The 27,928-nt window shown below is 55.5% G+C and overlaps 2 protein-coding genes and 1 non-coding gene across 5 annotated transcripts; 2 read left to right on the top strand and 1 right to left on the bottom strand.

Annotated features, from left to right (window-relative positions):
- LOC102171180 (C-type lectin domain family 18 member A) lies at positions 20–12,132 on the top strand. Of its 2 annotated transcripts, XM_018061694.1 has the most exons (13): positions 20–147; positions 318–553; positions 1,075–1,166; positions 3,161–3,400; positions 7,889–7,986; positions 8,387–8,508; positions 8,654–8,761; positions 9,040–9,228; positions 9,561–9,667; positions 10,026–10,155; positions 10,511–10,607; positions 11,141–11,232; positions 11,717–12,132. In XM_018061694.1, the coding sequence occupies exons 2-13, from the start codon at positions 415–417 to the stop codon at positions 11,752–11,754; spliced, it is 1,452 nt and encodes a 483-aa protein (XP_017917183.1). In that variant the 5' UTR covers positions 20–147; positions 318–414; the 3' UTR covers positions 11,755–12,132. The 2 variants fall into 2 exon arrangements, with proteins under 2 accessions (XP_017917183.1, XP_017917184.1); XM_018061695.1 differs by lacking the exon at positions 20–147 and having other exon boundaries at positions 197–553; positions 9,136–9,228.
- Positions 22,021–27,796, top strand: LOC108637950 (heterogeneous nuclear ribonucleoprotein C-like 1). 2 transcript variants are annotated; one of them, XM_018061693.1, is made up of 6 exons: positions 22,021–22,117; positions 25,372–25,419; positions 25,497–25,639; positions 25,741–25,854; positions 26,198–26,340; positions 27,025–27,796. In XM_018061693.1, the coding sequence occupies exons 1-6, from the start codon at positions 22,047–22,049 to the stop codon at positions 27,058–27,060; spliced, it is 555 nt and encodes a 184-aa protein (XP_017917182.1). In that variant the 5' UTR covers positions 22,021–22,046; the 3' UTR covers positions 27,061–27,796. The 2 variants fall into 2 exon arrangements, with proteins under 2 accessions (XP_017917182.1, XP_017917181.1); XM_018061692.1 differs by having other exon boundaries at positions 26,198–27,796.
- TRNAG-GCC lies at positions 24,239–24,309 on the bottom strand. The gene has a single exon. It is a non-coding gene; the product is annotated as a tRNA-Gly (tRNA).

Raw genomic sequence — 27,928 nt, 5'->3', positions numbered from 1 at the left:
CCAGCCTGGGCATCGCTATTATTCGTTAATCTGCAGCCCTGGAATGTCTGCGGGCCAATCAGCAGTGTCTCCGAGGGCTCCCCGAGGGCTCCAATAATCCTGCAATGATTAGCAGGGGCCACGGGGTCACCGCGAACCACTCAGTAGGTTGGTTGACTGGCTGTTGGCGGGGCGGGAAGGCGGGCAGGCGGGCAGGCCCACGGCCGGGGGAGGGAGGGCGCCCCGGGATGGGAGCTGTCTGCCTCCTTCCATGCCAGCGCTAACAACGGGGGCTGTCCGGACACTGATTACTCAGCAGCCTCCCCTTTGTCTGCCAGCCCCGTGCTACTCCTTGAGATTGTGAATAGCTCCGTCCAGTCTGGGAAGCAGGCTGGATTGCTGAGCCCAGCAGAGCCCAGAGCCACCACCAGGCCCATGCTGAGGCTGGAGCCCTCGCCCAGGCCTGGAGGCCACCAGCCAGGCCTCCTGCCCTTGCTCCTAGCTCTCCTTGGCACAACCTGGGCAGCGGTGCAGCCACTCCAGCTGCAGGAGCAGCGGGTTCCAATGGCTGAAGGTAAGGGGGAGGGAAACGAGGGTCCCGGGGGCTTCCAGGAGCCAGTTCCCAGGCCTGAGCCCAGGGCAGGCTGGTGCAGTTGAAAGAGCCACCCTGGAATATTCCGGAGGCCTGAGAGGGGTGCAGGAGGATGGAGCTGGGACAGGAGAATGAAGGGGGGGAGGAAGAACAAGGAGGTGCCCTGCGAGCCGTGGGGGAGACTGGCTGAGAGGAGCCCCAGGCAGGGGGGCTGCGGTGAGCCCAGGCTGCGGCCCTTCCTCATGCCCAGCCCCCCGGGGCGCATCCCCTCGGTCACCCCACCCCAGCTCTCAGCCTCCTTTACACCCACACCTGCCTGCCTCAGTCCCCCTCCTTTCTCTGCCTCTCTCCTTCTCCCCACCCTCTGCTCCCATCCCCGCATGTGCCCACCGGCATCTGCCCCATCTCGGATTTTGCGCCCTAAGTGCAGGGCTGCACCTCATTGAGCTGCGGTGGCCCCAAGGGCCGGTGCCCAGGTGGCCTGACCTTGTCTCCCACCCCAGTCCTGAGCAAGAAGGAGAGCTTCCTCCTCGTCTCCCTGCACAACCGCTTGCGAAGCCGGGTCCACCCGCCTGCGGCCAACATGCAGAGAATGGTGAGTACCCGTACCCGCCCGGCTCACTGGGCGGAGGGGCGACCCTGACGGGCTGTTGCACCCGCAAGGCGGGAGGGGCGGCCGCCCCTGGCCCACTGCGGCCGGGCCGTGCCTGGTCACGGGGAGCCTCGGCTCCCTCCTCCAGGAAAGACAGCCCTCGGGCTTTGCTTGCATCCCTTCCCGTTGCCCCGGAGACCAGAAGACAGGGATGAAGTGGGGTCCCCTCCTCCGGGAAAGCGGAGGTCACAAAGGCGTCCCAGCGGGACGGGAGGCTCGTTGGGGCGGGAAAGGCAGCCCGCTGGGCGGGGGCGGGGGGCTTGTGTGCAACTTCTCCAGCAGTTTATCCAGGCGACCAGGAGTGGCCCCTTCACCCGGGCCAGGGAGGGGGTGCAGGGTTTCCCAGCACTCCCTCGGGGCTGCGGGGTCGCAGGTGTCACCTTGGGGCCCCCCAGTACGGCCCGCGGCTGCCCTCGCCCACATAACGGTCCAGGGAGCGAGGGGGGACCAGCGTGGGGCCGGCCAGGTTCCCCATGGCTGCTTCCCACAAACTCCTCCGAGGCGGTGGCGGCTGCGGCGACCTTGAGCACTGCGGGTCAGTTTCCCAGGAGGTGGGGGCGGGGCGGGAGGGGCGGGGGTCGCCTCTCCCCTTTCCCGCCTCTGCATGTGCTCAGCCCCTCCCAGGGGCCCAGGTCCTGGCTCCGACTCCCACACGCGCAGCCCTAGTGCCTGGGGTGAGGGTGCTTCTGGTCAGGCCCTGCACTTCCCACGGCCCTTGTGCCTGAGGCTAAGGAAAGAGCACCTCATTAAAGACGCAAGTGGAGCCCCAGGGCTCAGCCTCTGTCACACGCACAGCTCTGCCCCTGGGCACCCAAGGGAGGCTGAGGCCCTGAAGGGCCCCGTGCAGCCCCCATCAGCGGTGAAATCACAACCACCGTCTGCTGGGGTCAGGGCCTAAGTGCAACACTTTGCTCCCTGCAGCCATGTAATCCTCACACCATCTTATCTTGTGGTTACCTTATTACCCCCTCTTTTTTCTTGGCCATGCCGCATGGCTTGTGGGATCTCAGTTCTCCGACCAGGGACTGAACCAGGGCCCTGAAAAACCCAGAACCCTAACCACTAGGCAACCAGGGAGCTCCCACCTTACTATCCCATTTTACAGAAGAGTATGTTGAGTCTCATGGAGATTAGGAGATGGCTGGAGGTCATACAACTGGAATGAGGTGGCAGGGCTGGACCAGGACACATGTCATCTTAGTTGCTGAGGTCCCTGTTTCAGAGGAGGGGGCTGGTGGATGGGGGCAGGGACGCCTGGTTGGGGAGAGTGGATTGGGTCCACTCCAGAGAGCTCTGCCTGCTGAGACCAAAGCAGAGGCCCTGGAGACCTCTTACACCTTCTCGGTCCGGTTTCCCAGCTAGAGCCCCTACACACTCCAGAATTAGGGAGTAAGACACAGCAGCGCGGCTGTTGCAACTTTTTACATCACAGAAGGGACGCCAAGACGGAGCCTTTCTGACAGTAACAGGGCCAGGTTCACCTAGCACAGAACCAGTTCGGAAGCCCTGGGCACAGCAGAGCTCACATTACGGACGGGAAAGATTACAGCAGAGGCCCACCCCATCTCCTGGGCTGGCACTCGCCCCCAGGAACTCCCGGCCCCTTAGTAGGGTGGAGTCCTGGGCATGGCCTGAGGGTGCCATCACCGGAGGCTCTCTGCTGGGCGAGCCGGGCTCTGGGGTTCGGGGCCAGATGGGCAGGTGGCTTTCCCACAGCCTGGAGCGCCCCCTGCAGGTCCTGCCTGCCTTTCCCTGGCCCCGAGGAAGTGGGCGAAACCAGCTCAGAGCGCTCAAGCCGCCAACCGCGATCCCTGCTCGAGGGCTTTCCTCGTAGGCGCACGGCCTCTGGTCGTGCTGCGGTGCGGAGCCGGGGTGAGTCAGTCGGGCCTGGCCCGGGGCCCCGACTGATGCTGCTGTGTGTGCCCCCCGCCCCCCAGGATTGGAGCGACAGCCTGGCCCGGCAAGCCCAGGCCCGGGCGGCCCTCTGCGGTGCCCCCGCCCCAAGCCCGGCCTCCGTCCCGCGGGCCGCCCGGCACGTGGGCTGGAACGCGCAGCTGCTGCCCGCGGGCTCCGCGACCTTCGTGCACGTAGTGGGCCTGTGGTTCGCAGAGGGGCGGCAGTACAGCCACGCGGCGGCCGAGTGCGCCCCCAACGCCACCTGCGCCCGCTACACTCAGGTGAGGCCGGCCTTCCCGGCCGGGGCCCCTGCTCGGAGGGTCTACTGCTGCTGCTGCTGCTGCTGCTAAGTCGCGTCAGTCGTGTCCGACTCTGTGCGACCCCAGAAACGGCACCCAACAGGCTCCTCCGTCCCTGGGATTCTCCAGGCAAGAATACTGGAGTGGGTTGCCATCGCTCGGAGGGTCTACAGTTTGTCCTAAAACTGGTGGTCGCTTTTCCTCCCGATAGTTGTCCTTTTTTCAGCTTTAAACGTGAAATATTTCAAAACTAAATCAAATAACGGACTCCCTCTTACCCATTCTACACTTCACGGAATTCTCCAGGCCGGAATACTGGAGTGGATGGGGTCGCAAAGAGTTGGACACAACTGAGCGGCTCCCAGTTTCTTACCCACTACCTAGATTTAGACAATGTTAACTATATTTGTTTTTTTAAATAATTTCTTAAAAAAAAATAAAGCTAAGCCAAAGCCCTCCCCTTCCACTCACCTCTGTCCCTCCCCAGAGGTAAATTTCCTGCCCTCCAGGAGTCCAGGTGGATCCCCCCCTTCCCCAAGCGTGTTTCCTTTTTCTCTCCCCTCCACAAAATTGTTTGTATCTTCACTATGACTGGTGTCATTTAGGTGCCAAGGTTCAGCCCTGAAAAACACAGGCAAAATCTCAAGCAATTCCCTGACCAGGGATCGAACCCTGTCCCCCACACTGAAAGCACCCAGTCCTAACTGCTGGACTACAGGGAATTCCCCCAAGCACGTTGGAATACCTTTGCTACACGTGGAGGGGTTTTGATGCCTTTTCTCCTTATGCAAGTGAGTTGTGTTATTAAATCCTAAGTGCTCTCTAAACATACCTAAATGTACACTTCCTTTTGCCATCACTTCAGATCTTCAGATCACATTTGTAAGATTTACTTCCATTGATTTGAGCAAGCATAGGAGATTCACTATGAATAAACTACGATTTGGGGGCATCTGGGGTTACTTTTTTTTTTTTTTAACTATTCCAAGTCACACCACAACGCATAAATCCCAGCTCAGGCCCTCTTGCACACACGGGTCCAGAATTCCTCTAAGATAGCAGTCCCCAACCTTTTTGGCATCAAAGACAGGTTTTGTAAAAGACAGTTTTTCCACAGACTGGAATTGAGGGAGATGGCTTCCAGATGATTCAAGTGCATTACATTTATAGTGCACTTTATGTCTATTATTATATCAGCTTCACCTCAGATCATCAGGTACTAGATCCTGGAGACTGGGGACTCCCGCCCTAGGGATACACTTAGAAGGGGAGCGGCTGGGTCAGAGGGAGCATGCACCTACAACCTTGCTACCTGTTGTCAAAGTGGTGTCCTCTACTCCATCCTGTCCGCAAACCAGTTCTCACTTCCCAGTACTGTCAGCTCCTTAATTTTTGCCAACTTGGTGCTGTGGAACACTACCTCATTCTGTTTTTAATTTCCATTTCTCTGATTGCCTGTGAGACTGAGCCTCTTTTCCGTTCTGCTTCATTGCGGGTTAATTTCATCTTTCCCTTAATAATTTATAAGCATCTTTTCTATAGTCTTTGTACTTTTGTTGGTCATGTTGGTTGCAGATACTTTTTTCTAACATATGGCTTGTATTTTCTCTTTGTTTATGTGACTTTTATAAGAAATCTTCAGAGAATTTTAATATTAATGTAATCAAACTTCTCATGTTTTTCATTACGGTTCATCCATTTCTTGTATTATGTTTAAGAAATCCTATTCAGCTCTGACATCAGGAAGATAGTCTTTCTTTTCTTCCAAAGTTTAAAATTTTCCTTTTTTCATATTGAAGTCATTAAGCCACCAGGTGATGTAGAATTTCATTTTATCTTTTTTTTTTTACTTCTGTATTAAATATTGACTCTTTCCCCCACGGACTCTAATGCCACCTCAGTCATATACCAAGCTCCTATATCTGCTGAGTTCTCACTTCTTGTTGCTTTTTTTTATTACTCTGTACATATGTGCTTTAATTATTATGGCTTCATAAGAAGTTTTTTGACAGGGAAATTCCCCATATTATTATTATTGTTCAAAAGTTTTCTGGCTATTCTTGATTCTTTCTACTAATTTTTTCATATGAACTTAATAAGTAGCCTTTACAGGCATTTATTTCCAATCTAAGTTTGTTAAGATTTTTAAAGTCATGTTCTAATATTATTTTTTCACATATGTTGCCCAGTTTCCTGGCACCACTTACTGAATAGACTGTCTTTTCTCCATTGTATATTCTTGTCATGACTCATTTTGTTTCATCTATAGCCTCACCTATTTCCCTTTCCTCCCATATTATTTTTAAGCAAATTTTAGATTTGTAATTTTATCCATAAATAAGCATATATGTCTAAAAGATAACTTTTTCATTCCACACTCTACCAGTGTAGAGGGCCCAGGTTCAATCCCTGGTCAGGGAACTAGATCCCACATGCCACAACTAAAAACAGCTTTCTAAAAAATAATCACAATACCAACATTAATATATATCTTTAAACATTAACGCTTCCCTGCCTTCCTACTTGCAGGACTGTGATTCATCTATGTACCGTCTGTTATAAGAGTTAATCAAACACTATTAGTAAACAGTTGTTATCCCACGCTCCCAGAAGGTACCTGCCCTAGCCTCTTCCCTGGAACACCGAGGATTTCTCCTGTATCTAGAATCAGAGCGGCTGTATTTGTCGCAGTAGTGGGTCTCTAGGATCCTGCTCCAGCCCAGCATCTATTCTGATTGACAAGCCACTGGACCAGCAGGGAAGGCCCTCCATTATAATGTTGTCTGTGATTTTGAAGTGTATACTTAAATTTCCTAACTAGGTTTTCTCCTTTGTTGTTTAGTCGCTAAGTCATATCTGACTCTTTTGCGACCCCATGGACTGAGGCCCGCCAGGCTCCTCTGCCCGTGGGATTTCCAAGGCAAGAATACTGGAGTGGGCTGCCATGTTCCTTCTCCAGGGGATCGTCCTGACCCAGGGATCAAACCCGTGTCTCCTGCATTGGCAGGAAGATTCTTTACCGCTGAGCTCTCAGGGAAGCCAGGTTTTCTCCTTTACTTCCTTTAGATTTTATTACGTTGAATTCATAGAATGTGATCTCCAAGACATTGGTTATCTGGTAGTTAGTGAATCTTGCTTTGCAGCTCTTAGGCTTCCCTGAGAGCTCAGCTGGTAAAGAATCTGCCTGCAATGCAGAAGACCCCGCTTTGATTCCTGGGTTGGGGAGATCTGCTGGAGAAGGGATGGACTGCCCACTCCAGTATGCTTGGGGTTCCCTTGTGGCTTAGCTGCTAAAGAATCCGCCTGCAATCCGGGAGATCTAGGTTCAGTTCCTGGGTTGGGAAGATCCCCTGGAGAAGGGAAAGGCTATCCACTCCAGTATTCTGGCCTGGAGAATTCTATGGACTATATAGTCCATGGGGTCACAAAGAGTCAGACAGGACTGAGCCACTTTCACTTTCACTTTGCTGTTTAGTGAGGGATCAATGTCTGCAAAATTCCATGCACTCCTAAAAAGAATGCACATTCTCTACTTGTTGGAGATATGTATATATATATGATTCCCCGGGCATATCTCCCGGCCTCATGCTGGTCATTTTTAGTAGCTACTGGAGTTTGCTGGGCTGTTCTTGGGTATTGCCCATTTGTGTTATTTCCGAGTGGTCACTGATTCTAATACTTTAAACCTAAGTTTTGGATACTATTAAAAACCTGTGTCAGGTAGCTATTGATGCCTGACACACTATCCCAAAATTTAGCATCCTGTGATTTTGCAGGTTGGCAGTCTGGGTTGGGCTCGGTTGGGAGTTTCCTCTGGTCTTGGCAGCGCTCACTCTTGCAACTGCAACCAGCTGCTGGGTGGGCTAGGAGCTGGCTGTCCGCAGTGGCCTCAGTAGATCATCTCTGCCCTCTAAGGGTTTTCAGCCTCCAGCAGGCTTGTTCACATGGTGGCTGAGCATGAGTGGAAACTGCGGGGTCTCCTGAGACCTAGGTTTAAAACGGCTGGACTATCATTTCTCCAGTGTTGAGCAACACAAGCCACGGGGCCAGCCATTTTCGAGGCGTGGGAGACTCCTCTTGATGCAAAACCACATTTTGTAAAGAATGGGCTGTGGGGACATGTGAAGCGTTGGGGCCATTTTTGCAACCATTGCAAGACCTTTGATGTCCAGGTCTTCCTGTTGCCACTCTCCTCCAGCCCTCCAGTCTCCCCACCCTTCAGGTATCTGCAGACCCTCACCTCCCCACCCAGGAGGCCTTTCTAGACTATTCCCACCCATCCTTATAGCCCTGCCCAGCACAGCTGCTCTGCTCCTGGGGTTCCCAGGGAGGTGACAGAACTGTTTATCTGCCTGGTTTGGGGCAAAAATGCCTGTCCTCCCCAGGGGAGCATCCTGCAGGCTGCAGGTCCCCAGACTGGGAGTGGAGGGGGCACGCGATGGGGTGTCTGAGCCTCCGTGTCTCCTGCAGCTCGTGTGGGCCACCTCGAGCCAGCTGGGCTGTGGGCGGCACCTCTGCTCTGGGGCCCAGGGCGAGCTGGAAGCCTTTGTCTGCGCCTACTCTCCCGGGTAAGCCCCCTGCATAGCAGAGCCCTGCCATCTCCTGCTGGGCTGCAGGGCAGGGGTGCTCTCAGCCAGGGTGAGACACCCACACACCCACCCATAGGCCTTTACCCCTGGGTCTGCACCCCTGGTGGGAGAGAGCAGCACCCAGGATCCTGGCCATGCAGAGAGTGACTTCTGCTCAGTTGCCCGTTCCTGGAAGCACCACCCTGCATTCAGGAAATCTGTCCAGTATTCATTTGGAGGTCATCTTTTCTCTCCTGGGAAATCTCCCTGTCTCACCCAGCTCCCTGACTCCCTGGCGGGGCAGGAAGGAACTGACGGGGGCTGGAGGGCAGGCAGCAGGGCCTGTCCCTGCCACAGCCAAGGCCAGGCCCTTGTAGCCCTCCACTGCTTGCTTTCGCAGAGGGAACTGGGAGGTCAACGGGAAGACCATCGTCCCCTACAAGAAGGGCGCCTGGTGTTCACTCTGCACGGCCAGCGTCTCCGGCTGCTTTAAAGCCTGGGATCACGCAGGGGGGCTCTGTGGTAAGTGCCCTCGCCAGCTGGTCTGATCCGGTGATGCAGAGGAGGGTGACAGGCTGTCCCGGAAGCCCTGGCCCAGCACCCAGGGAGGCACCGGCCTGGCCTGCCCAGAGGAGGCCTGCCCAGCGTTTCCTTTCCGTCTGAGCAGAGGTCCCCAGGAACCCGTGTCGCATGAGCTGCCGGAACCACGGCCTTCTCAACGTTAGCAGCTGCCACTGCCTGTGCCCCCCTGGGTACACAGGCAGGTACTGTCAAGGTGAGGGGCACCTGGAGCCGGGTCAGGGCACCCGGGCGAGTGGAGCGCACACAGCGTCTCCTCGTCCAGTCGGCATCCACTGAGCACCGACTGTCGACTGTCCGCCAGACCCTGCGCCCTGCAGGAGGTTGCAGATGAAACCGGATCTGGCCCGTAGGCTCTGGGAGGGTGCAGAGAGGGCAGCTAAGGATCCTGGCTGGATTCCTTTCCCGCCCATCCCCCAGCTCTGTGACCATGAGCAGCTCCTCCCCCAGCTCTGATTCGCTTATCTTGACAAGATCAAACCAAAGATGCCACAGAGCACAGAGGACTCCCAGGTGGGTGTTCTTGCTGGGGCTGGCATCCGTGCACATCCTCCGCCCCCATCCTGGCAGTGCGGTGCAGCGTGCAGTGCGTGCACGGCCGGTTCCGGGAAGAGGAGTGTTCCTGCGTCTGTGACGTCGGCTTCGGGGGAGCCCAGTGCGCCAGTGAGTCCCGCCACACAGCCCCCGACTGGCTAGGCCCACCCTGGACCCCTCGGTGAGGGCTGGGTCCCGCCCGGACCAGCCCACAGATGGCCATGGTGTGCACTCTCGCCCACTCCCTGAGTGAACTTGGCCATGGCGGGGAGTCTTTACACCCCAGAAACAGAGCTGCTGCAATCACAGATTATCTTTCTTGAGAGAGAGAGCTGGTTGTTACATATTTACCAGCTTGGAGCAGGTGGCTGGGGAAGGGGCACCCTGAGCCTAACAGCCTGCAGGACAGGAAGCGTGACCGCTCTGAGGTCCCGCACAAAGTCAGGCTCCCCTCCCGCCAGCCAAGGTGCGCTTTCCCTTCCACACCTGTGATCTGAGGATCGACGGAGACTGCTTCATGGTGTCCTCGGAGGCGGACACCTACTATGGCGCCAAGATGAAATGCCAGGTAACGGCTCACCCCACCTTCCCGGCAGCTGCCCCCTTGGGCCCAAGCAGGGGTCTTAACGGAGGGACCCTGGATTAAGAGATGCATTCCTTCGAACTCTCAACTTACTAATGCTGGCAAGCAATCCCGATGTATTTAGGACACTGAGCAGGTGAAACAAACCCTTCCCAGGCTGGGACCCTGCCAGAGGAGAGGTGGGCAGGGGAGAGGAAGGCAGGAGGCTTTGGTGGGGATGGCTGGCTGGGGACAGCCTGGCCGGCACATAGGTTTGATGTCCGTGGCCACGGTGGGCGGCAGGAGGGACAGGAGGGGCTGGCCTGCGCTCTGGGGCCAGCGTGACCCAGAGTGTGGGTTACAGGGCAAGGGTGGGGTGCTCGCCCAGATTGAGAGCCAGAAAGTACAGGACATCCTGGCCTTCTACCTGGGCCGCCTGGAGACCACCAACGAGGTGACCGACAGTGACTTTGAGACCAGGAACTTCTGGATCGGTGAGTGCCTGGGTGATGTGGGGGAGGGGGCCGTGTGTGTCTGCCCGCGTGCAGTGCTCGTGGGGCTGGGACACCCACGCCCCTCCAGGGATCTGGGCCGTGGTAACCCGGAGCCCTGCCAGCAGTCAGGGCGTGGTGAGGGCTAGGAGCCCGGAATGGAGCCCCAAGTCAGGCTGATGCGTCCCCTCCCCAGGGAGAGAGCGGACGGAGAGGAGCCGGAAGTGCTGGGAACGGGGTCTCAGGGCCGGGGGCCCACTGGGCATCGGGCAGCAGGCTCTGGGCAGGCCCTCAGCCCAGGGAGCGGGCGGGATCCGGGTCCCTGGGTGCGGGGCCAACCTTGGCTGCTGTGGCCCAGGGCTCACCTACAAGAGCGCCAGGGACTCCTTCCGCTGGACCACGGGGGAGCACCAGTCCTTCACCAGCTTCGCCTTTGGGCAGCCGGACAACCAGGGGTGAGCCCCCGCTGCCCACCTTCCCACCGGGGCCTGCGTGCTGAGCCCTCAGACACGCCCAGACCCCCACCCTCCTGCCTCCTGCCCGAGCGCCCTGAGGGCCTGGGCCTCCCTGGGGCCCAGGGGCCCGGGCAGGGGTGGAGGTGGCAGGCTGTGTGCCCACCGAGACTCACGAGCGCCCCTACCCCTCCTTGACCTCCCTGAGGGCAGCCATGCCAGGCCTGGGTCCACCCCTAGACAGCCTCGGCCTGGTGGGAGGAAGGACGCAGCCTGTCCTGGGGGCCTGGGGGCCTGGGGGCGGACAGGGGCAGCAGGCGAGGCGCCCCCTGAGAAAGGAGGAGCTGGAGTGGCTGGAGGAGCAGGTGTGGAGACCGGGGGGCAGGGGGCTCCGATTCCCAGAGGCCCCTGTGAGTGTGGGGTGGGGCACTGGGAGGCCCCGGCTGGGCGCAGGTGGCCCCCGGGAGAGGTCTTGGAGCCTCTCCCGGCCTCCCGCCTCCCTCCTCCGCCTGAGCACTCGCCGCCTCGGCCCGCAGGTTTGGCAACTGCGTGGAGCTGCAGGCATCGGCCGCCTTCAACTGGAATGACCAGCGCTGCAAAACCCGCAACCGCTACATCTGCCAGTTTGGTGAGGGCCTTCCTGTGGCTCCCTGCCCGGGCCGGGGCCCCGGGGGCGTCCGGGTGACAGACCTGCAGTGTCTGCACACTGGGCCCGAGGCTCCCCTGTCCCCGGGGGTGTCAGGGTGACGGCCCTGCAGGTTCTGCACACTGGGCCCGAGGCTATCCTGCCCATCCTGGGCCTGCAGGCCTCTAGAGCCCGGAGCAGGAGATGGCCCCAGTCCACACAGACCCGAACTGCACCCGGCCGGGGATTTCTCGAGGTCCCTTGTCTCTGGCCACTAACGCCATCACACTGGGCCCTGCTGGGTGTGCCCTGATTCCCTCAAGCGCCTGAACTGTGAGGGCAGAGGTGAAACCTCACCCGGCCCCGCAGCCCCTGCCGGGGGATCTGGAGCTCCCTGGGGGTCCCTTAGAGGCCATTTCTGGACCTGGTGCAGCAGGACCCCATCCCAGGACAGTCACTGGCCCTTGTTCTTCCTCTTCCTTTCCAGCTCGCGAGCACATCTCCCGCTGGGACCCAGGGCCCTGAGGTTCAGCCATGCCCCTCCCCAGCCAGCGCCTGGGTGCACAGCCCCGCTGGCCCTCCTGCCCTCCCGTGTAGAACCAGGGCCTGGCTGGGACTGCAGCCAACAACCAAAGCGGTCTCAGACCTTGCAGGACGTCGGGCGGGGTACAAGTGAGGTTGACAGAGGCTGGTGGAGGAGGAGGGGAGCCTGGGTGCCCCCACCCCTCAGCCTGCTTTTGATCCGGAAGATGGGGCTTAATCAGGCCCTGAAACAGGAGTCCAGACCAGCAGGGAGAAGCGCCTGCTCCAGTCCACCCAGGCTGGACCCTCTGGGGCAGATGGAGGCTCCTCCCCACCCACGGGGCACCCTACAAAGGATTAAACTAAGTTATGGATGAGCCAGACTTGCACATGCTCATTGTGAGTGGGGGATTTAGACAACCCAGAATGGTTCTGGCAGACTGGCCTCCTCCCACCCACCCTGCTCCCTGCTCACCCACAGGACCCAGGCCCTGCTCCGGAGGTTTTCAGATCCTCGGTCCTGAATAAGGCGCAGACTCAGGAGCCTCATTTGCACCCCTGACTTCTAGCCCCTCTCACCTCTGCCTCTGTGGGCTTTGGGTTTCTATTCGCACCTCCCTCTTTATTCTTACGACTGCTTCTCCACGGCTCTCCTTTCTTTGTGATTACCTAAACTTAGGTCATTATGGCCCCATGGCCTCCCTGTTCCTAGGGTGGTGAGAGGGTGAGCCCCAGCAGGTACCACCATCTGTGTCCAGAATGCCAGATGGCTGCTTGTACAAATGTCGAGTCACTGTGCTGGTCGGAAGGACAAGTACGGCCTTGGCTTGTGGAGCTGGGAGAAGCAGATCAGTTGGAGTTCTTGGTGGCAACCAAGAGAAACACAGAAACTGCTCTGGCAAGTCATGACAGAAAAGGAGCTTATCAAAAAGGCAATGATTTTTTTAAACGGGCAAGGGATTTGAATAGACAGTTCTCCAAAGAAGATGTACAAATGGCCAACAATCACGTGTTAAGATCTTCACCACCACTAGCCATTAGGCAATCCAAATATAAACCAGAATGAAACACCACTTCACATCCATTAGGGAGGCTGTTAGCAATAAAACGGACAGTAGCGAGCGTTGATGAGTGTCAGTAATGCCTAATGCCAGGAGCCGCGTTAGGCATTACTGACAGATGAGGGCAGGGACTCGTTGGGGCCCTCGTACATTGCTGGTGGGAAAGTAAAGTGGTTGCAGTCACCGTGGAAGACCGTGTGATGATTCCTTGCAAAGTTAAGCACCACTACCACATGACCCAACAACCTAACCCCTAGGAATCACTGAAGAGACATGAAAACAAGTTCTCAAACAAATTCTTAAACACAAAATTCACAGCAGCATTATTCAGTAGCCAAAAGGTAGAAACAACCCAAAAGTCCACCAATGTTTAAATAGCTAAACATAGCAGTGTATACATGCAATGGAGCATTATTCAACCATTAAAAGGAATGAAGGGGACTTCCCACTAGGGGTGGTCTAGTGGCTGAGACTCTGTTCTCCCGATGCAGGGGATCGCAGGTTTGACCCCCAATCAGGGAACTAGATCCCACCCGCTGCCACTAAAAGATCCTGTGTGCCACAGCTAAGGCCCGGTGCAGCCAAACAAATATTTTATTTTTTAGAAAAAGGAATGAAGTACTACTAATACAGGCTACCAGGTGGATAAACCTTGAACACACTATTTTAAGTGAAAGAAGCTAGTCACGAAAGATCACATATTGCATGACTCCACTTATCTGAACTAGTCAGAAGAGGATAAATCCAGAGATGCAGACTGGCAGATGCCAAGAGAAACGGGAAAATGAGGGTGTGGGTTTTATTTTGAAATGATAAAAATGTTTTGGAATTTAGAGTTAGTGGCTGCAGAACATTGTAGATGTATTCAGTGCCACTGACTTGGTTAATTCTACGTTATGCAAATTTCCCTTCATTTCTTTTTTCTAAAGACAGTGGTTGGTCCCAGGACCGCTGGTAGAGTGAGAATCACGCTGGGGGCCTGTCTAGCCAGTAACAGTGCTCCAAGCTCTGCTGCAAAGCCCGTCTGGGTAGACTCCCATCCAGACACAGGAAGAGCAGAGCTTACCCCACAGCAGCCATATGGGAGCCACCTCTGTGGCGACTGAGGCCGGCAATCCAGCGTCCTGATGAGCCTCTGACGCCCCATTCGGCTGCAGCCTCTCCCGCCAGCCGGCCTGACGCTGCGGCACTTCCCCACCAACGTGTATTCTCAACAACGTGATGAAGGCCGCACTGGAGGGGAGGCAGCTGACTGCGGCGGGCCTCCGTGTCGGGTCACGGACCAGCGGCATCAGCATCACCTGGGATCTTGTTAGAAAAGCAGACTTTCAGCTGCCCCAGAGCTAATGAGTTCTGACCAGACCTCCAGCCACTTCAGATGCAGGTGCGACCGCCTGACAGAGGCAGTGTCTGGGTCTAAAGTCCCCTGAATTGGAGGAGAGGCTCTGACACTTGCGAACTGTGTGACTTTGGGCAACTTATTAACACATAGGGGCCCCGCTGTCCCAGTCTTCCTGGAACTGCCCTGGTTTCAGCACTCACAGTCCCAGAAACCTGGGAAGCCTCTCTGTCCGAGACAAACAGGACAGTTGGTCACCCTAAAACATCTCTCTGCCTCATGATTCTTGCCATAAAATGAAGAAAATAAAGCGAGTTAATACATCAAAGTGTTTGAAACAGCCTGGTGAGAGTAAACGCTGATGAATGTCAGCTGGGCTGAGCCAGTACCCTCACTTCTCAACTCCTCTGTCAACATTAGACCATCTAAACTTCATTTGTTAACCTAATAAAATTGTTAAATAAACAAAGTGCTTAAAACTGTCCCTTCCAGAATAGTAAACACTCAGTAAGTTTCATCTATTCTTATTTGTATTCTTATTATCTATTAGCTAGTATTATTGGGCCACAATCAAGTCCACGGGTTTTGGTTTTATATATATACATATGGTTTATTTGGCTGCGCCAGGTCTTAGTTGCAGCATGTGAGATCTAGTTCCCTGACCAGGGATTGAACCCAGGCCCCCTGCATGGGCAGCATGGAGTCTTAACCACTGGACTAGCAGGGAAGTCCCAAGACCAGGATTTAAGTGACCATCAGAGCAGACAATTAGAACCATCCCAGACACTCATGGTAGCCCCAGTTCAGTTCAGTTCAGTTGGTCAGTAATGTCTGACTCTTTGCAACCCCATGGACTGCAGCACACCAGCCTTCCCTGTCCATCACCAATTCCCAGAGCTTATTCAAACTCATGTCCATTGAGCTGGTGAGGCCATCCAACTATCTCATCCTCTCTCATCCCCTTCTCCTGCCTTCAATCTTTCCCAGCATCAGGGTCTTTTCCAAGGAGTCAGTTCTTCGCATCAGGTGGCCAAAGGATTGGAGTTTCAACTTCAGTATCAGTCCTTCCAATGAATATTCAGGACTGATTTCCTTTAGGAGTGACTGGTTTGATCTCCTTGCAGTCCAAGGGACTCTCAAGAGTCTTCTCCAACACCACAGTTCAAAAAGCATCAATTCTTCGGCACTCAGCTTTCTTTTGGTTCAACTCTCGCATCCATACATGACTACTGGAAAAACCATAGCCTTGACTAGGCATACCTTTGTTGGTAAAGTAATGTCTCTGCTTTTGAATATGCTGTCTAGGTTGGTCATAGCTTTCTTTCCATGGAGCAAGCGTCTTTTAATTTCATGGCTGCAGTCACCATCTGCAGTAATTTTGGAGCCCCCCCAAATAAAATCTCTCACTGTTTCCATTGTTTCCCCATCTATTTGCCATGAAGTGATGGGACCGGATGCCATGATCTTTGTTTTTTGACTGTTGAGTTTTAGGCCAAATTTTTCACTGTCCTCTTTCACTTTCATCAAGAGGTTGTTTAGTTCTTCTTTGCTTTTTGCCACAGAACGCTAAGTATCAGTACGCTCCACCTCATCTAACATTATTTTTCTCCTTCCCCACTCTGCACCCTCAGAATCCATTCCCAGATCATTTTGCAGGTTTTGCCAAAACAAATTAGCAAAATCTCATGGTTCTTTTGGTGTTTCAATATCCTCCTCCCAGATTTGATGTCACTGGTCCCTGGGGGCCTGCCGAGATCTGCCTTGTTATTCAAGTCTGGAGAACATGACGGGTAATGGGGCAGGACACACAGGGGTCTCCTTCGGGGCAGGGGCAGTCCAGAGTGTATTATTTAAGGCAATGCTAGCTGCTGACCTGGTTGCACGTGTGCAAAGGGGGAGGGAACCCAGGCTGTGCAGGGCCCCTGCTACCTGTTGCACATAGCTCCCCACTCACCCAGGGCGCTGGCATCCAGGGGGCCTGCTCAGGAAGCAGGAGGGTGAGTGGTCACTTGGAGGATGCCACGGGTCAGTGCAAGAAGCAGTGCCCGCCCCGCCTTCCATCGCCACAGACCACACCTCAGCCACACAGCACGCTAAGCACAAGGAAGGGTGGGCACGTCCACCTAGACGTGTGCCCAGGAGGAAAGGGGCCCGGGTTTGGCAGAGAGCTAGTGAATTTCTGCTTCCTGGACCTTCAGAATGACCAAGAAGAGTCCTTTTGGCCAGCAGGGGAGCCTCTGCGCGGGTGGGGTCCTGAGTCCCCCACACCTTCCTGCTGGGCTGATTCTAATTGCTTCAGCTCTTCGCTCTACAGTCTTCCCTAGTTAGACACAGAGAGGGTGTGAAGCCACTTGAGGCCATCATTTTATGCTGTCGTCGTAGTCGCTAAGTCGTATCCAACTCTTGCAACTCCGTGGACCATAGCCTGCCAGGCTCCTCTGTCCATTGGAACTTCCAGACAAAAATACTGGAGTGGGTTGCCATTTCCTTCTCCAGGGGATCTTCCCGACCCAGGGATTGAACCCCAGGCTCCTGCGTTGGCAGGCAGATCCTTTACCATTGAACCACAAGGGAAGCCCGGTGTCATGTCATAACCATTGATTTGGGTTGGCCTTAAGTTCGGGTTGTAACTCTCTGAACCTTGCCACCAAAGGTTTAAAACTTCCCTGATTTTCTAACCATGTCTTGAGCCCAGAAGCCTTGAGCCTCTAGAGCCGGGTCTTTCCTCTAAGCTGCTGGTGCTGCTAGCACAGCGCCCTGCCCCACAGCCTCTGATTGCAGAGTAACCTTTATATGTTTCTATGGCAGGAGCAACCAGGCCCCGAAAGCCGGTCCTAGCTGGGTGCCTTGTTCTGGGCACCGCAAGATTAGCTGTCTCGCCATGGCATGCCGCAGGTGGCTAGTGTCCTGTCCCCTAATGCTGGCTGGATTGTCACTGGCCTCTGCCCGCTTGCCAGCCTTACATCACCCGCATTTCCCACAGGGCTTCTGGTTCCATCCACTTCTGGTCCTATTTTTGTTATCAACCAAGATTCTTACCTTTAAGTAAGAAAACCTGAGTCTGGTGACTCTAAGCAGAAACGGAATTTGTCCAAGATATTGGTTAGTTCCCAGGAGTTCTGGAAGGTTGGAGGGTCAGATCTGGAAGAAACGCCCTGCCTCTGCCGGGCACAGATGCCACAACAGGCACCGTCAGCCGGGGTGGACATGCCCCCTCCTTTGAAAGCTGGAGGTCGCTGCTGCCGCTGCTGCCATCACTTGCTGAGACGGGCTTCTCCCACTGGCAGCTTTAACTTAACGTTGGGCGGGTGGGTCTGATCGGAGGGGCCAGGTCATGTGTCCAGGCCCTTGCTGCAAGGTTAGGAAAGGGAGGCAGAAAGGAGCCTTTTCAGCCAATAAGTAGGCAGGCACTGTCTTAAAGCTGGAGGATACCTCTAACACAGGAAAGGGTCTTCAATGTGGGACAGCCGAAAGAAAGACTCAGGTCCATGACAAGAGGCCACCTGGCGCCTGCCACCTTGGCCCGCAGCACTGGCCTTGTTACCCCGCGCTCTAACCAGGCACCTCTCCAGCCTTCGGCTTCTGTGCAGGGGAAGGTGGGTAGCAGGGCGTCCCTGCACAAAGGCAGTGAGGCCTGGAGGTGCTGATAGAGTCCGGCTTTGCTTATAGCAGAGCCCATCAGTAAGGGTCTTTCAGTAAGTCCTCCAACTTCTTGGAACACAGTGGTTTCGAGGCAGGGGACTGAGATCTCATGACTCCTCTCAAGTTGCTCTCCATGTGACCCTGGGCACCTTCAAGCCTTTCTGTAAGATGGGGCGCATCGGGATTGCCCTGGTGGTCCTGTGGCTGAGACTTCACCTTCCAATGCAGGGGGTTCTCCCTGGTCGGAGAACTAAAGATCCCACGTGCCACGGAGCAACTAAGCCCAAAGGTCCCTTCAGATCCAAAATTAAATTTTAAAAATAAAATGATGGGGCACATGTACCTTGCAAAATTGTTATAAGGATGAAACAAGATGATGGATGTAGTTTGTAGCACAATGCCTGGCAAATAGCTGGAATTCAATCATTGTTAGCTGCTGGTCACAACTGTAATATGGGGATGATAGGGTCCCCCTTCCCTCTCTCCCTGGGAGCTCTGTGAAAACAATGGACTGTTCTGCACCTCCGTGAACTCGGGGGGATGTGTCTGGGAATCAGCGTGGGACTCTGGGGACAGCTGCTCGGTCTGGCCGCCTCCGTCAGCTGTTCTCTTCCCTGCTCTCGCTCCTTCCGTCAGCTTGGCCTCGGTCTCCGCCTTCTTCTTTCTTCCCATCTGACTGCCAGCCTCTCCATCCTTGCCTCATCATTGTGATTCCCATTCATTAACTGTCCTACCCACATTCTGGGTGCTCAAGCTTTTCACAACCAGGGCAAATGCAAGCGGGTGTCCCTTAGGAAATTGCTCTGGGAGTCTTTGTAAGAGGTGAACACGGAGCAAAGACCTCTTCCCTGTTTCTTGGTTCTTGGCCCCTATGATTATGAATCACTACACTGTCACCTGTACCTTACATTATACATCAACTATATTTTAATTTTTAAATTTTTTTAAATGAAAAATAAGAAGAATGTCCATGGTGGTCCAGTGGTTAAGAAACTGCCCTGCAATGCAGGGCACACCGGTTCAGTCCCTGGTCTGGGGAGGTTCCACAAGCCTTGGGGCAACGAAGCTCTTGCGCCACTACTGAAGCCTGTGTGGTCTAAAGTCTGCTCTGCAAGAGAAGCCAGCACACAGCAATGAAGAGTAGCGCCCCACCCCACCCCTCCCCGCGCTCTGCCAGCTGGAGAAAGCCCGCCCAGCAGCAAGGAAGATGCGGTACAGTCAAAAATAAATAAAATTTAAAAAAGAAGACTCAGCTTTTCTGAGTAAGATCTCATAAAGACAGAGTCTTAATGTTTCTTAGGCAGAGTACATTTAAGGCAAAGAAACTCTGCTTTCTTAATAGAGAGGAAAAACCAAATTCTACTCTTGTACCAGAGTATTTTTGATGTTAAAACTCATCTTAGGGACTTCCCTTGTAGGTCAGTGGCTGAGACTCCACACTCCCAATGCCGGGGGTGCAGGTTCGATTCCTGGTCAGGGAACTAGATTCCCACATGCAACAACTAAAGATCCTGCATGCTGCAACAAAGATCAAAAATCCCACGTGCCACAACCGAGACCTGGCACTGTGAGACAAATAGATAAACACTGAAGACAGCCTGAGCCTATTGATTAGCAAACCCAGGCTAAGAAAGTTGCATATTTACTTCCAATACTGACCATTCTGAAAATATGCCTGTTCTTATTTACACCAGCAAACTTAAACTAGCTTTTACTTATCAACCATTATTCCAGATCACATGAGGTGGAAAAACATGTGAGTTAGTTTCTATATTTCTGAGAGTATACTTAATTTATACATGCTGAATTTTATTTTCAGCCAACTAAATAGCGCTCCTTACAAATTAATTTTGGCAACACCATCTGAAGGTAGAGAAATATCACATGCCTGTAACATACACACATAGACATACGTAATATGCAGGCAGACATGAAGACCTTAGAGCTTTTGTTTTTAAAAATTTTAGCCATGTCTCAGGTATAAAATTCAAATCCAAATTATTTTTCCTGGCAGATGGAATAAATTAACCTTACCTGATCAGATGGTCAGTTTTTCACTGAAGATTTTTTTAGTCACCTGTAGTAAAAATCCTTTTAAAGCTATGGATTTTTGTTTTTTTTTAATCTTTTAGAAACTTCTGCAGACCAATTGAAAAATGAATTTAGTTGTCTCTGAAAGGTTTGGAATTCTCTCTTTGATGGGTACCCCTTTGAAAAATGAAAGTGTATTTGTGACCCCATGGACTATAGCCCACCAGGATCCTCTGTCCATAGTATTTTCCAGGCAAGAACAGAGGAGTGGGTTGACCATTCCCTTCTCCCGGGAATCTTCGAAACCCAAGGATTGAACCTAGGTCTCCTGCATTGCAGGCAGATTCTTTACCAGCTGAGCCACCCGACTGGCACATAAGGAGTTCCCTTTAGGTGAACGTATCTAAAGCAATGTTTCCCCACGATGGCCATTATAACTCTAAATTCTCTAAATGTTCACCTATTTTTCCAGAAAGGCACAGGTGCTTGTCCAAAAATTAGGTGAAGCTATCTTGCCTTTGCAGTCCCTAAAATATCTTAATTATGAGGGGCTCTGTTTTCCAACAGCTGTTTTAAAACATTAGGAATCACATGTTCTCCCTGCTTTTGAACAGGAAGGGTGACTTACCAGGGAATCCAGTCCAGTGGTTAGGATTCCATGTTTTCACTGCTGAGGGCCGGGGCTCAAGCCTTAAGATTCCACAAGCTGCATGGAGCAGCCCGCCGCCCCCCGCAAAAAAAAAGCGGGAGATATTAATAACATTCCCATGAGATTAATGTCCTCCTTTGTTAAAAATAGTTATCTTCCTTCTTCCTGCCGGTTATACAGGCTGAAGCAAGTGCTACATGTGTGCAAGCTTCCTCTTCAGAGTTTCCCAAGTCCGTTTTAAAAAGTGAGATTCGCTTTAAGTATTTTCAAAGTGTTCAGGCATTGCTGCCCTACATGGTGAACATGGGTGTGTTTCTCTGGACACTGTGAATATGAAAGTCAAAGGAAAGACAGGTAAAGCCAGACGGCGTGGACGCACAGCTGATTTCTTAGTGCCTGGGTGTGCGTTTAATGTGTTACTGAGTGGATAAGTCAGGATCGCGAATGCGAGAGAAAGAAGGACTGAGGGGGGTCAGGTACAGAATCACCAACTTCCTCCCAACTGATTACTTGATCAGGATTGCCAGCTCCTCAGGACACTATTGCTGGTCTTCCTGCTACTCTTCGTGAGCAAGCAGGTGCTGGATAAATGTTCTTAGTGACTGTGTTGCAGGAAGTCTTGGGAACAGGAAAAGAAGGCTCTCACTTGTTACTGTCTTGGCAGCTAAAAGTGGGCCGTGGATGATGATCATAGATTCAGGAGGAAAGGGGGTGGGCTCAGGGAGGAGCCTCAAAGTCACAGGTGAAACTCTGGGATCCCATCCAAACCCACAAGCAAAAGCTAGAACTGACCTAAGGGCGCTCCATTCATTAATTCAGCAGATATCCACTGAGCACTGACCAGATGGCCAGGCCCCAGGTGAGCTGTGGGAATACAGCAATGAGCAGATTCCCCTCCGTCTGCCACAAGCACGGAGCTCTGTGCTCAAACGGTGGGCGCTGAAGAGGCCCGAAAGGAGACCCCCTGCCCCGACTGCTGCACACACTGCTGGGCTTGCTGCTCAGCCCTGCTCTAAACCAGTTCAGTGGACTCTCTGACTCCCCCGCCGCCAAGAGAGAGGGCAGCGAGGTGTCCTCGCGCAGCCCAGGCGGGCAGAGAGCCACTGGGGCCCTGTCAGTAGCCAGCCCAAGAGCCTAGCCCAGAGGCAGCTGCGGGTGGGCGGCTGGCAGGCACCCAGAGCTAACCCGGCCAGGGCTGGGGTCCCTCAGGGGTCATGGACATCCCCCCTCCTGCCTCTGACGGTCCCACCCCAGGCCCCAGGGGCTGGGCAATGAGGCTGGTTCCTGAGGTCAGTTTTGGGGAACTGTAGAGCAGCCTCCCCACCCTCAGGGGCTCTTTTGCCTTGAAGTGAGTCAAAGGGACACTGTCTCAGCACCGGATCCCCTGAGAGTGGAGCCCAGCCCTGGACAGCTGGGCCGGGTCCGGGGGCCAGGCACGCTGCCCACGGACTGGGCACAGGGGCCCGCTGCATGGCCTCCTGCGGGCACCGCCTCCCTCAGAGTGGCGGGGCGGAGAGGGCCGGCCCAGAGCGGCCCTCAGCTCTGCCCCCGCGGCTCTCCCTTCAGATCGGACATGGCTCGGGAGCCCAGGCCCAGCGCTGCCCGGCGGGGCTGGAAGAGGCCGTGGGGCACAGCCGCCTCCCGGTGAGTCCGGGGTTGCCTGCTGGGAAGGGAGTCTGACCACGGCTTGTCTGGGGCCCTGGGCTCCCCGGGACAGAAGAAGCACCCCAGGAGGCCGCGGAGGAGGCCGGTCCCCCTCGGTTTTGCCCGTAAACTGGGGGGTCGGGGGGTCGGTCCAGCTCACTCCAAGGCCACTTCTAGCTGACATAACCCAGCCCCCTTCCTGCTGGGGGTGCCCTCTCCCCTCGCCGGGACCCGGAGGTTGTGGGTCCTCCGAGTGGAACCTCTCCTGCGAGGCACTCGGGAGCTGTTTCTGGGTATAGATGTTTGGGAGGTAGAAAATGGGAAACTTTCTGGATGAAATCATCCCTCTAGCTTGGGAAGCCTCAAGGAATTTTAAAGAAACCTTTAAATGTTTTCAGAAAGGCACTCAGCAACCTCTGCCAGCCACCGTGCCAGTTGCCCAGGTGATAAGGAGGGTGTGCGGGGGCCGGCCGGTGGGCCCTTGGCCCGCTCCCGGGCGTCTGCAATGCCTGTGCTCCGTTCCTGGCCTGTCTGTGGACGCTCGGTGGTTTCTGTCTCGCCGGTAGGAGAGGCAGGAGGCAGTTGGCAGGTGGTTGCTGTAAGGTACAGCGCTGTGTAAACACCTGGTACCAAAGGTTCTGGTTTCTTTTGGGTCTCATCTCCTGGAAGCAGGACAGCAGGGCTGGGTGGGGGCCGCTGTGAGAAGCTTCTGCACCTCCAGGCTGACCTCAAGAGCGATTAGGCCAAATCTCTCCCTGTCCGCGGCAGCCTGAGGCTCTGGGTTACCTTTGACAGGGTGGACTGTTTTTTTCACTGCATTTGTTTGGGGCTGATGAGTAGATGCGTACTCGTAGGTAACAGACTCTTTGTTGTTGTTAATTAATTTATTTTACTTGGAGGCTAATTACTTTACTATTGTGGTGGGTTTTGCCATACATTGACATGAATCAGCCACAGGTGTACCTGTGACCCCCCATCCCGAACCCCCCTCCCACCTCCCCCCGCCATCCCATCCCCCTGGGTGGTCCCAGGGCACCGGCTTTGAGTGCCCTGCTTCATGCTTCAAACCCGGACTGGTCATCGGCTTCACATACGGCAATACACAGGTAACATAGGTTTTAAACTCGGGTTTCTCCAGTGAAGAACTGCATGTGCGGTGTGTGGTTTGCCTCCCGTCTCCTGTGGGAGACTCTCATCTGGGGGTTGATAGGGTTTTGTAAATATCTGTCTAATGGGTTGTAACTGGCCCCTTCCCACAGTTCTCTGCCCTGTTTTTTCCATGTGGCCACCTTGACGCTGGGCTACCCCTTCTTCAGTTCCAGTTGCCTTCTTCTGACTTCATGTCCTCCCAGCCCCTTGCCCAGCAGGCTCGGCCTGAGTCCTGTGGAGGAAGACAGAAGCGATGGAAGAAATGCCAGCTCTCCTTCAGAAACATAGACTTCACCTGTGGGTGCCGGGCACTCAAGGCCTGGGGCAGGGGTGGCCTCTTCAAGATCCATGTGTCCTCAGGGGTCTCCAGTGGGGAGAATGAAGCCCTCGGTGGGTGGGTGGGGGCGGTCAGACAGCAGACTGTGGGAAAACGTCCGAAGCAGGGTGGGGTCCTGGCAGCCCCCGAGGTGCTGGATGCCTTCTCTGTGAGAACTGATCAAGTGCAGGTCATGTGCCTTGGGTCTTAAAACAGCATCTGTCAACCTAGAGGGAAAGGTTTGTGGCAGAACTATTGCCCCATGTCCCCTGGCCTTTGGCCCTGAGGTCGTCGGCACCATTCTGACGGTGCATTTTATTTCTCTTTTTGTGGGAAGTGGCAGCCTGCAGACTGTAATCAGTAGCCCAGACCAGAGGACAGAAGGGGCTGTGGACCCTGGGAGGGGCAAGGCTACAAACCCTAGAGGAAACTAGGGGTCATCCGGGCTCTGCCCCCAGGCCCCTGACCTGCAGCAAGCCCAGGCCTAACTTCTAACCCCCAAACTCAACTCTGTCTCAACTCCCGTAGCTCCCAAGTTTGTACTCAACAGTCAGTGAATCACTGTTACGTAGTCATTTTTATGTATTTTAGAAAGTTTTTTTTAAGGGGGGGAGGGGCGGGGGAAAGAGGGGTTTAAAAGAAGACAATTAGCCTCTTGCATTGGCCGGGAATCGAACCCGGGCCTCCCGCGTGGCAGGCGAGAATTCTACCACTGAACCACCAATGCCTCAGCAAGGAGCTGCCTCTGCTAGCTTGGTAGTCGTCTGCCGGCCCACGCGGCTCCCCTCCCCTGCGCTCCAGAGCGGAGTTGCAGCCCCGTCGGGGGCCCGGACCAGGAGGAGGTTCCGCGAGGGGCCGCGTTTGGCTGAGACCCGAAACACCGAGTTCCGTCCTGGCCCCCGCGGCGCCGGAAGCGTGCCCCCTTCTCTTTCTCCCAGGAAGGGCCTTCCACCCCCGGGATCAGCGGCGTCCCTAGGCTCCCGGGCCGCCCACCCAGACTTCCTGAGGCCAGAAGGCAAGGCGGGGGCGGCCGGAAACCTCATCCGCAGGCTTGGGGGCCTCGCGATGGAGGCGAAGGTCTCCCCACAATGTCCCCCGTCTGCCCCAGGGCTCCCACCAACCTCTCTCCTCGTTCCTGGCCGCAGGGCAGGGAAGGTTATTTCAGAAACTTCCCTGACCCCCCTCACAGCCCCCTCCTCCCCACCTCAGCGCCCCGCTTGCTCCAACGGAAACCTGAAGCTGCACTGAAGTTCAGGGGCGGTAGCCCCACGCCTGCCCAGGCCGGGTCCAGCAGCCCCTCGACGCCCACGTCCTCTCACTGCAGCGAAGGTGGCCGGGCCTTCGCCCTCACCCTGCCAGTCTGGCTCTGCATCCCGGCCATTCCCACGCAGGATTAAAGGCTCTTGTAGCCCCTCCACAGCTTTGAGCCCTGACTTAACTCTTGCCTTTCATCCTTTGCCAGACTAAGAGCCACACCAGGATCAGCATGCCTGGGTCAGCCAGAGGGGCCTGCGGAGGGCCCAGATCTGACTGGCCAGGAGCCTGTGGGCAGTTGCCCCTCCTGCCACCGGGAGCCACCTGCAAGGCTCCCCGTTCAGAGGCCAGCGGGGAAGCTAGTTTGCTGGGGTCTCCCAAAGTGACCTTGGTCAAGTGCCTAGGGGGCTCTTTTGGTGAAGAATCCTGGGATTCTAAGGAAAAGCTGCAAACCTGTTTCCCCAGATTAAACTGGGGTCTAGGCAAGGACTCTGGGCCCCCAGCAGTGATCCTCTCCCCGCTTCTGTTACAGCAGCAGCTACAGTCTGGATTATGAACTGCACCGGGAAGACGGCCCCTGCAGGTAGGTGGGTCCTGCAGGGCTGGCCTCTGGGCGCAGGGGAGGCTGGTGGCCTGACACCCTCTGTCCTGTCCCCACAGGGGGTACGAACACCAGGGGGTCCCTCCCCTCCTCCACCGCGTGCCTGTCAGGATCCGGAAGGCCCACCTGGGCACGGGGGTCAAGGGCCGTTTCAGTCCCCACAGGGCCCCCAGAAAGAGCCAGCTGCCCCCCGAGATAAAGCGTGAGTGAACGGGCAGCCCTCACCATGGGAGCTGGGAGGCCCTTGGCAGGGAGGGTGGGCTTAGAGGTCCCAGCAGCAGCGCGCTCTGCCCCCGCCCGCAGTCCAGACTGAGGAGCTGCACTGCCTCAGGGGTGAGCTGAGCCACATCAAGGCCCAGGTGGACCGCCTGCTGGAGCACGTGGAGCTCATGGAGCAGCAGAGGGACCAGCTTCCAGGTCAGGCCCCCGAGGCCGGGCCCAGGGCGCACTCCACAGGCGCCAGGTTTTCCCACTGCGAGGGTACCTGGGGTCCAGCCTCAGGCTCCCCCTGGCTGCAGGGCTCCTCCTCACCCTCCCGGGTGCACAACCCCCATTCCTTCCAGGTGTGACCCAGCCACCCGCCCCCCCACCCCCACCCCCACTCAGCAGTGGTCTGGAGCTAGAGCTTGTCTCACTCAGCCCACCGCATCTTGTCCTCTGGGGCCCTGGACACCTGAGATCAGTGGGGCACAGAGGGGCCTCTGTGGGGTTAGCTGGGGCCTTCAGACTCGGCCACTGATCGGTGACTGTGCCTGTCCAGGGACAGAGGACTGTGAACAGAACAGGGGCTCTGGGAGTCAGGGGTCCTTATGCAGAACCACTGAACCCAGGCAGGAGCCCAGAGGCCCGAGGGCCCGTCCGGAGGCGGAAGGCTCCCAGGAGCACACAGACCCGGAGGCCCTGGTGAGTGGCCTGGCACCTCCCCCATCCTCACCCTCCTTGTGTTTGGGTCCTTGTTTGTGCAGGAGACAGCAGTAGCTGCAGGGAGGTGACTGACTTCTGTCACAGGCAATGTCCGGAAGATAGGGCCCCGTCCTACTCCCCCCCCCCCTTAATTCCCTTGCATTGTCCTGTGCTCCCCACGGAAGCCGAAGCACACGGACCTTCCTGGACTGAGAAATCCAAACCTGGATCTGATAATAGCCTTCTGTGCAGCTCCAAGAGCCCCAGTGTTCCCTACTATATCATAGCCTCCGCCGCTATTGGTGGTCCCTGAAGTGGGCCAAGCACCCGCTGTTGTCAGGACCCTCTCAGCAAGGCCGGGCTGCTGTAGGGTTAGCAGGAGGAGCTTCCTTTCTTCCACTTGCCCAGCTCTGGCTGCCCCTCGGCCTGTTGGGCCAGGGGACCCTTACTGCTCCCCAAGATGGAATCACATCTAGGAAAACTGGGCTGAGTGGACAAAATGCCATGTCTGGTGGTTCTGGGTTCACGGGCCTCAGGAAGAATCTACAGTAACACCAAGATGTCAGAGCTGCCAGGAAAGGGAAACGGGGGTTGGAGGCTGGGAGTTGTAAGTAGATGGCCTCTTGCCAGCCTCACCGCGCTTTGGCCCTCTGTGCTAGGGTCCTGCTTCTGCTTCTCCTACAGGTCAAGAATCAGGCGTCAGACCAGGGCTGTCAGTAGCAGGCTGGAACCCCTCCAGGCTCATCAGCTCCAGGCACCGTCCTTGCCTTGAGTGTTTTCTCGAGGGTCTCTCAGCAGCACCCATGCCACCCATTCTGGAGCCAGGGACATGGAGGCGTGGCTCAGCCAGACCAGCCAGGCACCCGGCCCTAGTGCTGGTTTTAGCTTTGTCCAGATGGCAGCCTAGGTGCTGCAGGGAAGGGGGCGGCCCGCAGCTGCCCGGCACCAGCGCACCATCTCATAGAGCCGAGGCCCCCTCCTGCAAGCGGAGCTGGATGCCCACCCCCCCGGAGCAGTGTCAGCTCTCTTCCCTCTCAAAGCCCCCAGTCCTGTTTGAGTGTCCACAGGGTTACCATTTTTACTTTGTTTCTATCTTGTTTCTTTCTGCTGTGATTCTATATATTTCAGATCTGCTTTGGAAATATATATTATGTCACAGGGGGCAAATAAAGTTTGTATTTTTCCCCCTAGTAAGGGATTCTTGGTGTGGTCCCCAGGCCTCATTCTGGTCTCTCAGCTGCCTCGAGCCAGCCTTTCCTACAGCTGAGCAGGCCCCTAAGACACACAAGCTCAGGTTACACCAAGCTGGTGCAGGGAGGACCCCAGGCGGCCCTTTCGCCAACTCAGACCTGAGCACAAACCTGCAGGGCTCAGGAGCCACACAGGGCAGAGCCCACCCTCCTGGTCAGACAGGCCCGCTCTGCCCTACAGAATGGCCAGACTCCATCTCCAGCATCCAGAAACTCTCACTCCTGGCAGTTCAAGTGCCCTCTCACTAGTGGACCAGCAACCCCAGGACACATTAAAGATAATGCTCGTCCCAAGCCCTGAGAACACAGTCCCCAGCTCAGAAGAGCCTTATTCATTA

Source organism: Capra hircus, chromosome 18, assembly GCF_001704415.2.
Source record: "Capra hircus breed San Clemente chromosome 18, ASM170441v1, whole genome shotgun sequence".
In the NCBI taxonomy this organism is placed as follows: Eukaryota; Metazoa; Chordata; class Mammalia; order Artiodactyla; family Bovidae; genus Capra; species Capra hircus.
Note: the sequence above shows the minus strand (reverse complement) of the source record. Positions and strands in the feature narration are given on the sequence as shown.

Bases quoted from the DNA above. Each gene is read 5' to 3' on its own strand.
- LOC102171180 (XM_018061694.1), top strand. From the start codon at position 415: ATGCTGAGGCTGGAGCCCTCGCCCAGGCCTGGAGGCCACCAGCCAGGC. The intron at 10,156-10,510 runs GTGAGTGCCTGG...GCTGTGGCCCAG, and splicing joins GACCAGGAACTTCTGGATCG to GGCTCACCTACAAGAGCGCC. The intron at 10,608-11,140 runs GTGAGCCCCCGC...CTCGGCCCGCAG, and splicing joins GGGCAGCCGGACAACCAGGG to GTTTGGCAACTGCGTGGAGC.
- LOC108637950 (XM_018061692.1), top strand. From the start codon at position 22,047: ATGGCTCGGGAGCCCAGGCCCAGCGCTGCCCGGCGGGGCTGGAAGAGG. The intron at 25,420-25,496 runs GTAGGTGGGTCC...CTGTCCCCACAG, and splicing joins CGGGAAGACGGCCCCTGCAG to GGGGTACGAACACCAGGGGG. The intron at 25,640-25,740 runs GTGAGTGAACGG...CCCCGCCCGCAG, and splicing joins GCTGCCCCCCGAGATAAAGC to TCCAGACTGAGGAGCTGCAC.